The sequence below is a fragment of the Amphiprion ocellaris genome, chromosome 9 (assembly GCF_022539595.1).
Source record: "Amphiprion ocellaris isolate individual 3 ecotype Okinawa chromosome 9, ASM2253959v1, whole genome shotgun sequence".
NCBI classification, from domain to species: domain Eukaryota; kingdom Metazoa; phylum Chordata; class Actinopteri; family Pomacentridae; genus Amphiprion; species Amphiprion ocellaris.
The window spans coordinates 14760869-14776206 of record NC_072774.1 but is presented as its reverse complement, the minus strand read 5'-3'; the positions used below and the strand labels follow the sequence as shown (position 1 = coordinate 14776206).

Genomic DNA, 15338 nt, shown 5'->3' with positions numbered 1-15338 from the left:
TATGTCTAAAATTAGATTAGACTTTTAGTATTTTGCTTTAAAAATCCCTGGTGAACCCAGGAAGTAATTTTACAGCTTAGACTTGCATGTGCACTTTATACAATTTTATATCAAGAAAACAACATCACTCATTTGCTGGATGTAACAAAAATAAATAAAAATTGAGTATCTAGAATAAAGTCTGAGTAGTTCTTTACAAAAAGACAAAATTAGTAATTATCTAATGTGAAGCATCAAGACTCAATCTGAATCGAAATGATGCGTTTTGATTCAGTGACATCAATGTCACTTAGCAAAATTTCACAACCACAGGACATTGGACTAATAAGGTACAGTACCTGTAATGTGTTGATCCAGGGAACAGATTTAATGAAAGTGATGCTTGCTTGTGTATGTTTAGATCACAGATTTTGGATTTGCTGTATTCACATTTGATCAACTGAGTGTAGGAATGACAAAAGAGCCTTGGCAAATTGTTTTGCAATGGGTGGTGTTCAAGGGTAGATTGCCCCCGATGCCAGCCCTGCACTCACACCAGATTAATAGGAATAAATCCTTAACTAGTCAGTTTGTATTTCTTTACACATTTTTAGCATTTGTTAACAAATTACCCGGGATGTTCACTAACTATGCAACCTATATAAGTAAATCTTTTTTTATAGTGATTAGCTGCAATAGTTGCATTTATGAGAAGCTGTTAAAAACCATTTCCCCTCACTTGGATGCTCCTATTTAAAGGCTGCATGACCTGACACTGAACCTCACTAGTGAAAGATGGAAAGACTCTCTTGCAAATCAAAACATGTCTGGCGAGTTAATCACATACAATATAGGTCTGCAGTTCAAGAAGTACGACAAGCTATTTTAATCACTGCTTCGCCCATCACCAGTGTGTGTATGCATTCCTACCTGTATCCCCTGCTCCCAGTCCTCTCTGATGAACACATTTTCCAGCTCATGATTGATGCCCTCCACACTGCTCGGCACTCTGCATATGAGGGATTTTGTCATAGGGATTGTTGTCAAGGTTGTTGAAGTTCCTTTGTACTGGAAAGAAAAAGAAAATGAAAACTAAGGGAAAAATTACATACGTGTCAAGATAATTTTGTATTAGACGATTTGCTTGTGGTATTGCATCATTATCATCCTCATCATCATTGATCTAGTTTCATCATATGTAATGGGTGGAGGAATTAAGTTTCAGTACATATTACTATCATTAAAAACACAGCCATGACTGTGCTTTATGTTAATGTTACTACAACGCTTGATGGATTACATTGCTGGGCATCTGTAAATGAATGAACTACAAACAAGTAGAGAAAGGGCATGTCCAGACACATTCCTCCTTTGCCATCTCCCTTTTCCTTTTTACATAACTGGTCACAAAGGACACTAATTAACTAGACCTCAGTCAAATTCAGTGCAAGATATGTCATCATGACCAGTACACACCACTAAAAAAAACACAGATACTTTCACGTTACACTAACTCCTAAAACAGTTTGCACAATGATAATGTACAGTTTTATAACTTCCATTTTCTTCATTAGTTTAAGTTGGTAAAAGTAAAACCAGACTAATCATTTAATACTGTTAACTGAGTAATGTAGAAAGCAACATTCTTTTTTTTCAGGTATATTTAGATTCAATCTCTTGTCTTCAACAGCTGTGATATAGTTTGGTCACTGTAGGTTTCATTTGTATGTTTTTTTGCTTATCTGCTAACCTACCTTATTATATCACTGCTGTCAGGGTAGAATTTGGCATCATGTTTTAATTCGAAGAGAGCATGCCAATGACTCACATAGGCAAGGTGTGAATACTGACAAAAGTAACTCACCTGGGGTTGGCATGCAGCACCATGCTGCGCCTGTTGTGGCAGCTGCAGTGAGCTCTGCTCTCTGTCTTTGCTCTGCCGGCTAACCTGTTTGCTGCGCTGCAGCTGCAGTCTCAGTTTAGCAATCTGCTGGAAGAAAGGAAACATCACTTCAACTTCAACTTTTCCCATCAGTTGAAATAAATTAAGTCAGAGAGTGAAAAGCTCTACCTTCCCAAGTATTTAACTGCCAGTCTAGTATTAATTTGACATGACAATAACAGATCTGAAACATGCAGTGTTTGACTGCATGTTTAAATCAACTTAAATGTACTTTTTACAGCAACTAAGATGAGCCACACAAAATTGTTTTTATCGTGTTTAGGAGGCCTTGAAAGATTTATTTTCTAATGGGAAAGACAATATCAATATGGGGCAGTGGGCCAGTGGTGGCGCAACGATCAAGTTCTGGACTACTGATTGAAAGGTCAGAGGTTCAAACCCCGATGCGGCCACTGTCGGGCCCCTTAGCAAGGCCCTTAACCCTTTCTGCTCCAGAGATGCCGTACCGTGGCTGACCCCAATTAGGAGGATATGCGAAAAACAGAATTTCCCTCTAGGGATTAATAAAGGTAGGGGAAAAAAATGGAACTACCTGGCTTCATCACAAAAATATATAGTACTGTGTGCATTTCTGAAGATTGACATAACTTATTTTGCAGACGCTTTTATCCAAAGCACGTACATCTGAGAGTCAATACAACACAAGCAAGGAAGTAACTTAAATATGGTTGCAGGTCAGTATAGTGCATGCAATCCATGTTTTATGTCTGATGATGAAACAAGTTAGGTCAATGGGTGTTTCTACATCTGGCCCGGTATCAGCCTAAAAACAGGATACCCTTTGTGAGCCTAACAGACGCAGTTGTACTGTGCAGACAAAGGTGTGGTCTTCAATGCTGATCTTGTAATCCTGGCAACACAGTCAACAAAGAGACTTGCTTTTTTCATAGATGTCCTCCCACACATGTAATCGCAGAGGTTAGAGAGCTAGAATGCACTTCACTGCATTCACTTAGTGACCGCAGTAGTCGATAATGACAAGTCCAGACAATCCCAATGTAATCTCAGTGGATGGGAAAAAAGGTTTTCCTGGCTGTGTTATGCTATTGATTGTACTGGTTGAGGAACAGGGATTGTCTGAAGAAATATGCAGACTAAGTTTTTCAAGAATGCCTAGTTATAGTGTATGACTAAGTTTACACTAAAATGTGATTTATTAAATCTGATGAGATTTTATCCAGTGAAACAGTGCTGACTCTGTTTGCCAGAAGTTAAGTTTCATGAAATTCTTGTGGCTGCATTTAATAAACTGTGCCTACAGTTGTTTTTGCTTTAACATCTGTGGACATTACTATGTGTAACATGGATACTGTGGGTTTTCTTCTGTACCTTTTCTATTCATAATAAAAGTCTAAACAGTAAAATGAAATCACTGGCCATCCAGATCTGTAACCTAATGCTTCTTGCATGATCAGAAAAGTGTAATCATAGCCTTGTGTGGTGACACACTCTCAACAAAATAAATGTAAAGCCCGTTTGATCAAAAGAACATTACAGTATTACCTGAAGGTAATAATGTGTTTATATGAACTTCTTACAAGCTTGAATTATACCTCCCTTAGCATTTCTTATTTAGAATTCACAGATTTATATTTGTTTATTTATTCTTTTACTATCTGTTGTTGCTAGGTACTGCTCTCTACACAGCAAGTCAAATTCCTTGTATGTACTCACTTGGCAATAAAGGCTTTCTGATTCTGATTCTGGCCCTGAAATATTATGGAATGTAGGTCTGGGAAATGGCTTTTAAGTGTATTTGAAAGTGTACTTGCAAGGTTGGAAAGTCAATGCTAACAAAAAATCCAATAGATCTGCGTGCCGTTAATATTTTGGATCTACTACTGGGCCACAAAATGAAAAATATGGATGTCTAATTTAATGCAGGAGCATGAGAGTTACCCTAAATGAGTTTACTTGGTGCAAACTGAAGAGGAAACAATATGGCCATTTCACCCTTGAGAGGAGCTCCTGCACTGTCTCTCAAAAACAACACGCCATAATGAGATGCAAAGGCTGCAGTTAAGTGGGGAACAGAGGGGAGAAGGAAGTTAAATTTAGACTGTGGTCTGGAGAGTTGGAGACCTTATAACTCCATGTGGTTGACTGGTTGGCCACCAACCCCAGCAGATAGACAGGAGTGGAAACCAACCTTAAGGAGCATAATATTTAGGCTGACCTCAGACCCTGACAAATAAAATACATTTTGAGTGCATGGAAGGAACCTCAAAAATGACAAAAACATTCTTTTAACTAGCTGTGTGAATGTATTAAGATCAGCTTAGTGTCAGACAAATTCTGAAACTATTCCATGCTGTCAATCCACTCTCCGTGGCGTTTGTCCAAAGCAGGATGTGGGAGAACCAAGGTTATGACAGGTGAATCTACCTCTTTGAGGTGGTCTGCACTGCCCCAGGAAGCGGACCGCTGGTGAGGACTTCCCTGTTCTGCTCCCTCGTCAATCCAGAGACCTGGAGTCTAAAACACAGAAATACACATGCTGACACACAACCACATGTTACACAACTCTATTATTTCCTCAAATACACACAGATCATGCTATGGAAATGTGTTCTAAATGCAATGTACATGTCTTGTGCTACATACGCACACAAACCAAACTATCATGTACTCCTGTATTATACAAGAGCAAATTTTCATTGTGTGTGGGTGAAAAAAATATGCAATTAGAAAACATTACAGCATTCTAAAAGGGTAAAATTAACCAACCCACAATTACTGCGATTTGTGGCAGGGTGGTCTACCGTTTGGATTTTAGTTCTATATTCATTTTCGAATTAAAAATATATTTAGAAAATATGTTTACACAAAGATATTTTCATATATACAAACATACTTCTACCTATTTGTGCTAAGATATACATAAAGTAAATATACGCTTGTGCAGGAGATGAAGGACGCTTAAAGACAATTATTGGCTAATGTGATACCCCATTCCCATTGTGAGGTCACTCAAGAAGTGAGCTGCAACTAAATGCCTAAAATTTAAATATTTAGATAAGCAGTTGAGAAAGATGTGGGTGAAAACAGAAATGACTTCCGTGTGTTCAACAGTAAAGCTGAAAATCTGGTATCAATGAAAGGAGGAAAACAGTCATGAGATACCATCCCTGAGGAAAGAACTATGTTCAATAGGAAAAACAAAACTTGTAGCATGTTTGATTGCTTCCATTAGTAAGCTTAAATACATCAGTGGCATTGCACTAAACTCATTTCTTTGTCTACAGACTACGGTGATGTACATTCCAAACTGCACTGGCCATTACTATCGCTTAAGACAGCAAACAGTTCAAAAAAATAATTACAAGGCTACCAAAAGTCTGTGGACACCTGCCAAGACGACATCCTTGTCAGCCATGGGACTTTACTAGCAAGGGTTGCACCATTCCCCTCCTCAGCTGTTGATGTCCACGAATCTGTATACCAATTTAGCCTATGTACACCACTGTGATTTGCCAAAAAAATACAGTACAATGCTAGGCTTATACAATTTCAATGAGTCTACAGATAAATTTTGTGTTGTTAGCACATCAGTAAAAAAAAATAAAAAGTACAAAAAAACACCTGACAAACAAAAAAAAATTCCCTAGCAGAGAGCATAGAGGCAGTTCTGTCTCACTGAAAGTGTCTTTTAGACCTCTACTGCAGAAACAAGGAAACGGTTAAGTTATGTAAATTAATGCAAAAACAGAAACAGACTGAGGATGTTTCATAGGCTTGTCTGAAACCACATACTTCCCCCTGATTATGCATATCAACAGTGCCTCTGGTCCTCAAACATCTGACGTTTTATGGTCCGCACAGTAGTACGAAACATCTTAAATGTCAGTGTTTTCACACTGCCTTATGTTTGACCCCACGCAACAGAAAAACCTCTATGGCTTTCCAACTAACGCACAAGCCTTGCTCTATGATATGGAATATCACACTGTGAATAATTAGGAACACCCGTGAAGCTGTTTGCGCTGGCTTCCTGGTGCTGGTTTCCTCAGAAAAGGACAGCGAATTAAATGGGTGCTTGTGCTCTCATAAAGGGACCACTGTGCTTGGCCACACTGGATGGCAGATGTGTAGCTAGCCTTAACATTAGCATTAACATTTTGTGCATGGCCTATGGAACTGCTTGTGCCGTTTGATGCCTCTGCCAAACATTGAGGGACTTGATGCTGCAGCGTAATCCGTTCATACAAAATGCACATTGCTAGAAAGGGCAGACGGGCTTTATGAAGTTTTGGACTGAACCGCTGAGGAAAAACTAAGTTCTCACAGATGTTTTGTGGAGTCAAGTGGGCATACTACTTGTATCTCATGTGAAATGCTTTCAGTGAGAGATATGTATAGTTTTCAAAACTGATCAAAACAAAAAATTCGGGAGGAGGGGTGGAGGGGGCGGGGGGTCCAAAAACTTTTGCCAGGTCTGGGTGTTATTATCAATCAAATGAATCCTTTCTGATTTCAATAGGAAGTGACAACTAATACATCTTTGTTAAAAGTTATGACATCAACTATCAGTATACAAAAAATGGTTTGACAGTAAATAAAGACATGAGATGCGCAACATATCTGGCTTCATCAGTCTGTTAAAGTGATTCCATTCTGTCATGCAGACAAAAAAAGTAATATTTTATACATGAGAGAATCTCCCAAAGTAAATCTATAATTTTATGTCAACTCTAAAAAAGCTAAATAATTAAAAATAACGTCAGCAGGCTACAGGTGGTGGTGTATAGCTCAATTTTCAATTATACTCCTAATTTTCCTACAGGTATCAACAGACAGTTAAAAATACTGCATGCTATCTTTCTTTATTGACTCTATACCCTGAAAACAAACTCTCCGTTAACAGGAACACCCACCTTTATTTACCTCGGAGGCCCTTTTATCATGCTTGCTTCTGAACCTCAGGCTTGGGTTGTGTGCCAGGTGTTGTGCCTGATAATGCATGCTGTACAGATAAAACTCTGCTACCATAGCCTGCAGCTTGCTTCCTATTGTGATTCCCACCCAAAGGGTTACATGCAGGCAACATCCTCAAGAATCCAGCTCTGTTCAAAAGACGGAAACAATGACTGGGCTTCAATAGAATTGCAGTGGAATTTGTGCTGGTTTGTTTTGATTGCATGCCGAGACATGCAAGCAGAGTGCCACTGCAATCCTCTGGTAGGTTTTAGAGATGAGAAGAGCATGCGTTCGGATTTGGTGAGTTGATTTTGTGTATCTTTTATCTTGTGCATGTCTGGAAATCACTGAGCATACCAGAAAATTGATAAACATCTCTTGATAATCCTCAAGACACAAATCCAATAGGTCAAGGTGGGTATTTTTGTACATTACATTTTTATATAGGTCAAATATGCGGTAGAGGTATTGCTTTATCAGTGATGGCAAATAACATGTAATACAGCACTAAAGTAAGACTAATTGCCTCTCTGTCTTAAGTCCCTTGTGTTTGGCACTATTGACTTTATGGGCAGCTATAAGCCAAGAAAGCAAAGATTTTTACATTTTGAACTCAAACTGTAATCAGACATATTCTCAATTTGCATTCCAGGCATTTAATGACATGGTTTAAGCAGCCCCACAGGGGCACGCAAACAGCAAGCTAGTGTTTTTTCCGTCATGTTTTCAGATTACAAATGCACATCGCTGATTAGTTGTTTCCTCTTACGTACATGTTAAACATACATGTATGTCAGTGGTCAGCTGGCAGTCAGCTATAGCTTTTCCGTTGTGTTCAAGTGCAACTTTTAACGGGAGGCGTGAGGCAACACAAACTGTTTGATCAGCCTGCCTTTGTCTCTACTAGTTCTTTGAGGTCGGCTTGGTGTGTCAGGCCCTAATCTTCATACAGACATTCTCTGTGTTCTGTAACCACAGGGCCTAGGGCATGCAGACCTATCCCGGAACAGTGATTAGCATATGTATGGGCCCTCTGCTCCTCAACTCCCACACAAAAGGCAGGCGGGCCGTGCAGCCACGAGGGCCAGGTGGTAAGCAGTGGGATTTCTCCTTGCCTCAACCATAGCCTGGGGGACAGGTGCAAACAACTTCACCTCCATGCAGTGCTACATTACAGCTCAAAGAAGAGGCTGTCATGAACTTGAGCAATACACAACAAAAGAGGCCAGGGACTTTTTGTCTAGTGCTTTCTGCTGTTGCTGTATTATAAAAAGACCCAGGCCCAAGCATAACTTGTTAACAGGAAGTGGTCTCTGACTATCCTTTGGGGAGTTTGTGCATTTAATCGCTCAAGGACTGTCAAGTCTGTCAACTCTCCCACATTATTACAACAGAGCCACATGTTTTCCAACTCAAATTTCCACAGCTTTGGGAGCTGGATTTTTATTTTAGTCAGCCTTCAATCAGATTTTAACTGATAACTGACTGGAAAGTATGACTGAAGTTATGTAACAAGGATAGGCACATATCACACTTCGCCAAAAACCCTTAAATCTATAAGTGGGCTACATATATATGCATTTAACTTTCTTAAAAACTGATTATCTGACTTTCCATACTTGACCAGTCTTTCCAATGCTGCATAGTAACCCTGTAATTAGAGGTGTTTACTTTGCACACAGCCACTTCAAGAAATCTTGCAAGGCCCTCTCACCATTTCCTCAGCCTACAAACAAAGAAAAGCAAGGCGAATGAGGGGTTAAAGGGATGAAGCCCATGCAAATGAGGCTTGGCGGTCTTCATTCAGACACATGAAAGGCTTCTGTTAGCAAAGAGGAGAGCAGCCCTAGTCATGATCATACATATTCAATATTCTTTCATAACACAAACCCACCACAAACCCTCAACTTCCAAAAATTAAGCTCTAATTAAGCTTGAAACTGCATTTAACCCTCCGTCACATGGCAAGATTACAGGGTGTGGGCTGCTATCCAGGAATACTCTAGTCAGGCTTGATGTGAAATCCATACATAGGCCCTATGAAGTGTTAGAATTTATTAAAACATATTTCTCTTGGGGAATTTCAGACTATTTACACAAGTTTATTAGGGCTGTATTGGCAGGAGACCCCACCAAAAGCCACTAGATTAATATATCAAAACTTTTTGCCATGGTTTGTAATTATGTCTCCTTTACCAGCCGCTATGACAAAAACAATAACGATTTCTTGCAGCCTTAACTGGGATCATTTACTGGGAGAACAGTACAGGTAGTGTTTAATTAGGGGATTTACCAGACCCTCTTGATAAAGGGTGGACAATATGGCATTAACATAATATCATGAAATTTTAAGGTATTTTTCCTGTCAAACTTTACATCAACTTCAATTCAGTGTAAACCACAGTTGTCGAAATTCATCCAGCTAATGATTATTACATTACTTTGGCAATGTGCTCATTGTGCTGTGAGCTTTATCTCACATCCCCTGCTGAATATAACTAGTGGAGCCTTTTGACTCTTTTCTGAACTTGTAAAGATTTCTTTTACCAGCTGACGCTGAAGATCCTGTGATGATTCATCGATAATAGTCACCTGCTGAACAAAATCAGACAGCTTATTACGCATTTCGTCCCAAGATTAATTTGATTACAAAACAACAACAGATGTGGCCTTTGTGATAGAATACAGGGCTTCTCCTTTTTGTCTGAAGGATTCTTCTAGGGGGGCACCTCCACACTTGCAGGGGCTGGCGCATTTATAGCACCAACCACTCTCTCTTTCAGCCATGTGTGCTGCAGCTGCTCATAATCACTATGTTGAATATGTTAACATTTCACAATATTTTAAAATCCTAACATGAACATTTTTAATCACAATGAGTTACAGTGGCATAAATTTACAAAGTGGGAGGAGCTACTTTGTAAATTTATGTTACCAATGTCGTGTGACTCACAGGTGAAGCACTTCTACTGCTCAACTTGAACGAAAACTTCCTCATGTAATCTTCAGTATAAAAGATGAACAACTGTCTCGAGAACATCAGGTGAGGGCAAAGACTGTGGACATAAAAATGTCTAGAGAAAGTCTGTGAAACTCAGTTTTGGCTGCTGAACTTACAAAGTATTGTAATGTGCATGCTAACACTGAGTAAAAGCAAAAGACAACAGTGTTGAGAAAAGAGTATTGAGTGTTGAACAAGCCCTTATGGGCTCATAGCCAAGATAGGCTCTTGTGAATGGTATGTACCTGTGTGGCTTTGTCTTTCATACAGGAAGGGTAGGGTCCGTGCGAGTCCCGAGGCCACTGGCCAGTGAGGTATGGCCCTGTGATAGCATCTAAGGAAGATGCTCGTCGGATAGCACTGGAACTCCGCACCTGTACTTTGGACTTTTCTGCTGTGAATTGAGAAAGAATAAAACAAAATAAGGCACAGTAGGCATCAGTCCCATGTGAGCAATACGCCCATGTACCCTGAGGCATTTTTAGATATTCCTTGACTTTCTTGATTGTGTCATTAAAAACAAGTTAAACTTGGGATACTAAAATGCGAATGTAATAAATCTCTCAGTGCAAACATGCAGCCAAGAACTGGGGGCCATACTACGGGTTTCATTTTTTCAAACTGAATCATGTAAAACAACCTCAATCAAAGAGCAATTGCATAATCAAAGCATGCCAAAATAGGTTAGTTTTGTTGACCTGGTTTCTTAAACTACATGCTGCTGTAAGAACAGAAGGGACTGTAGGTAGATCATCACATTACAAGATTAGAAGCATACAATTACAGAATGAGCTGTTATTTAGGTCCCTGGATAAAAAAAAAAAAGTTATACCATGCCTCCAGCAATAGTACATGAAAACAGTACCCTTAGCTTTGTACTACTAATGCAATTCATCATGTTTTATAAGAGAACACTTTTCCTTACAGTCTCTTCTTGTTTTTCAAGTATGGACTCATTTTCTAATTTCATAAGTATTAGAGCAGAGCAAAGAGCAGGCTTGACAGATGAGGCCTGAAGCAAATGTAAATGGCTGAGCAGGAGTATCTGATATTATGAGAGCAATCTGCTGTGAGCTAGAGCAGTTAAGCACACACCACCCACATAAGAACTCATAAACAACCACACCACAATGCACATCGATACTGCCTGCATCCACTCAACATTCCTGCAGAGACACGCAGTAAAAAAAGAGAGAAAACAAAACATGCAAACACAAAAATATTAGCTTCAGAGCATTTTGAGATTGCAGTTAGAACTGAATTAAATTTATTAGCCTCAATTACACATTGTTTGATCACTAAAATCAGATGCAAGTTTCTTCATTTCCATATTAAAAGCAGAATAAAGAAAATTAAGAATGAGCAGGAAGTATGTTTATTTACTCCATTTCTTGCCAGAGTGGGATAAAGCAAGGGCCTTTCCAGCATGAGCACACACAACACACAGACTAAACTATCTACATGAGGCACCCTTCTCCTCGTACAACTACACAGCCGTTCATTGTTGTTCTTTGTTCACAAAATATACAGGCCTACCCACCCAAAGGTATTGCCTAAGTAAGCTTACTGGGCTACAGTAAAATTCCCTGAAGCATTGTAGACAAAGGAAGCAGGCTAAATTTCCATCAATATTGATACAGGCCAAGCCAGTGCTCTCAGAACTGGGATTGTGGTTATTTTCCATCCTCTCCCTACTTGCCAGACTAGAATAATCTCCTGATGAGAAAAAAGAAACAGTGTGAAAGAAGCCAAGATATCAAAGCAGTCCATCTGCTGATTTCAGGGGTAAGTAAGTAGTGTATGTGATATTAAAGGAATATTTTCAGGTTGAATTTTAATAAGAACTTTCCTTCATAGGACATTCAGCAAGCTGTGAAAAGTCTCCACATTTGCAGGGATAAATGGGTGGTTTATTAAGTGTAGGGCAGAAGCAAATGCGAAAACAAACATGTGGTCCAAATCAGTAAACCATAGCAGAACAGTTTCCTGTAGGTTTTCACAAGGTTGCATGACACTGGCTGAAAAAGAAAATCCCAATAATTTAGCTTGGTCTTAGGATGATAGACTAAAAACACTGCATTCTCAGGATTTCAGCAATGCTTGATTAAATGAAGCTAGAATTGTAGTTCATATTAAAGCTATACCTGGAAGACCATGTGTAATTATTTTAAGAAAACTGATGGATTCTGAACATGTTTTTGGGCACAATCACTTCAGTTAAATCTGTTATAATGGCTCACATTGCCTACAAAGTTAAAAAGCAAACACAGAATTGCCTTATTCTTAAAACGGTTAAACTTAGTCACTGTTAAACAGAGGTTCAAGGACACTATAAACAATAAATACTACTTTTACTTTCCTCATATACTATTTACTAGTACAACTCATTATTTGTCCAACAGATTTGTGCTTTCAACAATCAGTTGATTAGCAAAAGTGCACTGGCAAAAACTTAATCAGTTACTTGTAATTTGTAATTTCATAAGCAAAAACATCAAACATGATTTGGTTCCAACCACTTCAATGTGAGGATCTGCTGATTTTATAGCATAGTAAGTGAAACGCATTATGGTACAGTACAACAATGTTCTGCATGAGCTGTTAAAATGGTGGTTAATTGCAAGCAGAAATTTGAGGTGGTACCATGCTTTCACACAGTATGAATGATGACATTAAACTTTTCAATGATCCGCTAAAGTTATGAGTTTGTTCATCTGTCCTTCAGCGGATCAGGATATGTCATGTTAGAATTATTAATTATCAGTTCATCCAGAGGGCAGCTTTCTCAACAAGCTAGTAAGAACCAGTTTCAATGCATCTTAATAGATGATGGATGTTGAACATGTGCTCAGAGTGCTAACAATTCCACCTTTTATAAATGTGGACTGACATGTGCAATCCTTACCAGTGCTTCAAAATGTTATGTAGAGACAAATAAAAGTACAGAAAACACAGCATAGTATCACTGCAGTTGACTGATTTAGACACCACATTCATTTTCAAATTTAGTCCTACGCTGCAGTTTGAATGGTTGACAATGAAGCAGGGCTGTTTCAGCACAGCTGGCATTTTGACAGAGAGCAGGACTTTCATTGTTGGGATAGTGTGGTAAGAGGATGATGTCATACTGGTCGACCTAAAAGGTCATAATGTGGAATATAATACTCTTGACTCTGTCCTTCATCATCAGTCTAAGTCCTAAAACCATCTGAACCCAGTGCAGTCTAATATAGCATTCACATGTTCTGGAACCAACACTCATGGTAGTGTTTACCACTTTGGACTGAATGTTCCACCAAATGACAAGCATTATTACTGCTACAGTCATATAAAACTGGGCTGCAGTGATGAAAAACAAACATATATTCTGCTACAATTGCTGTACATCTTTTTTTCCTGAAAATGCAAAAGATTTTACATCTGTGACTTCCAGATAATCCTTACTGATATGACCACAGTCGTCATCTGAGGCCTTTCTTGCGTGTTTGGACTGTGAGGTCATATCCATGATGGAGGGTCAAGTGTCCATCACCACCAGTGACATGGGACACTGGCCTGTGTTAGAGGTTGTTCCTTTCAGAGGACTAAGGTATGCAAGGCATGCCACTGGGGTAGGAAATCAACACCAACAACCAGCCAAACACAGGGTGAAATTCATCATGCCTGGTAAATCTGCCTACTCAGTTGTTATGGAAGAGACTTCGTTTCCTGCCTTGCATGGTACACTGGTCAAGGTTGGAGGTCATTTCGTTCAAAGAACTGAGGAATGTGAAGCACGTCACAAACATAAAATTCCACACACAACTCTACAATAACTACCATGATGCACTAATAAAAGAGGACAGCCATTTTGGTCAAAGGTAAGAGGGAGAGGCTATTAAATGTGACTAATAGAAGTAGCACCAATTCAGTCGGTGATGTAGAAATACCCACTGAGGTTAAAAGAGGTAGAATGAGTCCGTTTCTTGTCTTTAGATATTGGAAAAGGGAGCTGTATTCACACAATGTTCTTCAAACACTCGCCAGACAGTGTGTGGTTATGTGTGTTCTATACAGAAGCACTGGGGTGAGAGAAAAAAAGCAACACTCTTCCAGCAAACTGCTACCGATAAATGGCCACAGTGTTGATATTTGGCCGGAGACGCAATCACATAGAAAAGATATAGTGCAGCACTGGGAAATGCTGATTTAGAGCTGCCCAAAGTCTAATATCCTGCTTTACTGTGTCTCCATATGGTCTCAGAAGATCAGCTGAACATGACATGAAACAACATAAGGCTGGGCACTGATATCCATGTGCAAGGCAACATGGTGAGGATTAGCATGTGTTCTGGATGTGTTGCGTACTCCATGCCATGTGCATGGAGGAAGGTCAGAATAGGTAACACCTGACCATTCACACAGCCCTGCGTTTTCTGGTAGTGACGTGGCCCGTTTACAACTGTAAGCATGTCTTTCTGCTAATGCTCTTCCTCCTCGTCCAAATCTATATGAAAAAAGGGAGCCAATGCTAAAGTCTATCCTCTTTTTGAATGCCTAATTGTCTGTTGATAATCTAAATACCTAATGCACTGGCTAATGCATAAAGCCTGCAAGTCTTACTCCAGGCTTGCACACTACCCTCCCAAATATAATATCTGACCCAAATTTGACACAGTTACAATATTCACACTTAATCTGCATGACTGTATAAGAAGTAGCAGGAACAAAAGTTACCGTGGCAAGTTAGAATAAGACAAACGCACGTGGTGATATGGCAGTTTAGGCCTGTAATGCAAAACAGTTAAAAATATGTGCGTTTACCTCGCGAAACTGGAGAGTCTGGTTGACAGGACGATTCCTTATTTTCGGGGGACAGTCTCTGTTTAGCATTTGCACTTCCTGAACTGAGTGTCGGACTGGAGGGGGGACTTGAGCCCCGGCTGTTCGTCGCCCCTCCGTACAGGGTCTGAGCCCGAGTTGGGCTGCTCTGACCCCCACGAAGGAGTTGGTATGGTACGGTGGCACGGATGGGGTGCAAACGGCAGCTGCTGTTGTTGAACGAGCCGGGGGAACCCGTATTGCTGCGTCTCACCCTCGGCTGCTGAAGCGAGTTGCTAGGGGCCGACATCCTCCGAAAGTGGCTGTAATTCTTATCGCAGTAAAAAACACGTACTGCCAAAGTTGCTGCTTCTCTGGAGGAGGAGATGGTGAGGGAGGGGGGCGGTAAGATAAACATTAGCTTGTTAGCAAAAAGAAAACGTTAGCTTCCTTTAAAAAAAATCAACTCATGCGCTCGAGGAAAAAAAGCTCCAAAACGGATTATTTTGTGATAAACTTACCTGTAAGACACTAACACATGCCGTGGTAAACTGCAGCCATAACATGGGTAACTTTAAAAGTAGTTTTCAATACTTCTCAAAACGTTTAATTCGTGTTTTCCAGCTCTTGCTGCGTCTTCCCCATCCTGTCCACTCACTCTAAATGACAGTTGTTTAG

The 15338-nt window shown here is 39.7% G+C and overlaps 1 protein-coding gene across 4 annotated transcripts in view; it reads right to left on the bottom strand.

Moving 5' to 3' along the window:
• Positions 1–15338, bottom strand: part of LOC111582286 (glucocorticoid-induced transcript 1 protein) — a 26557-nt gene extending 11219 nt beyond the window's left edge. For 2 of the 4 annotated variants that reach the window (XM_055013476.1, XM_023290893.3), the window contains exons 1-6: positions 15182–15338; positions 14664–15034; positions 10106–10254; positions 4328–4417; positions 1844–1969; positions 910–1047 (exon numbers count right to left, since the gene is read on the bottom strand). In XM_055013476.1, the coding sequence (XP_054869451.1) occupies positions 910–1047; positions 1844–1969; positions 4328–4417; positions 10106–10254; positions 14664–14970 (810 nt within the window). In that variant the 5' untranslated portion in view covers positions 14971–15034; positions 15182–15338. The remainder of the gene's footprint in view (positions 1–909; positions 1048–1843; positions 1970–4327; positions 4418–10105; positions 10255–14663; positions 15035–15181) is intronic. The other 2 variants (XM_023290896.3, XM_023290897.3) reach the window with 2 other exon arrangements.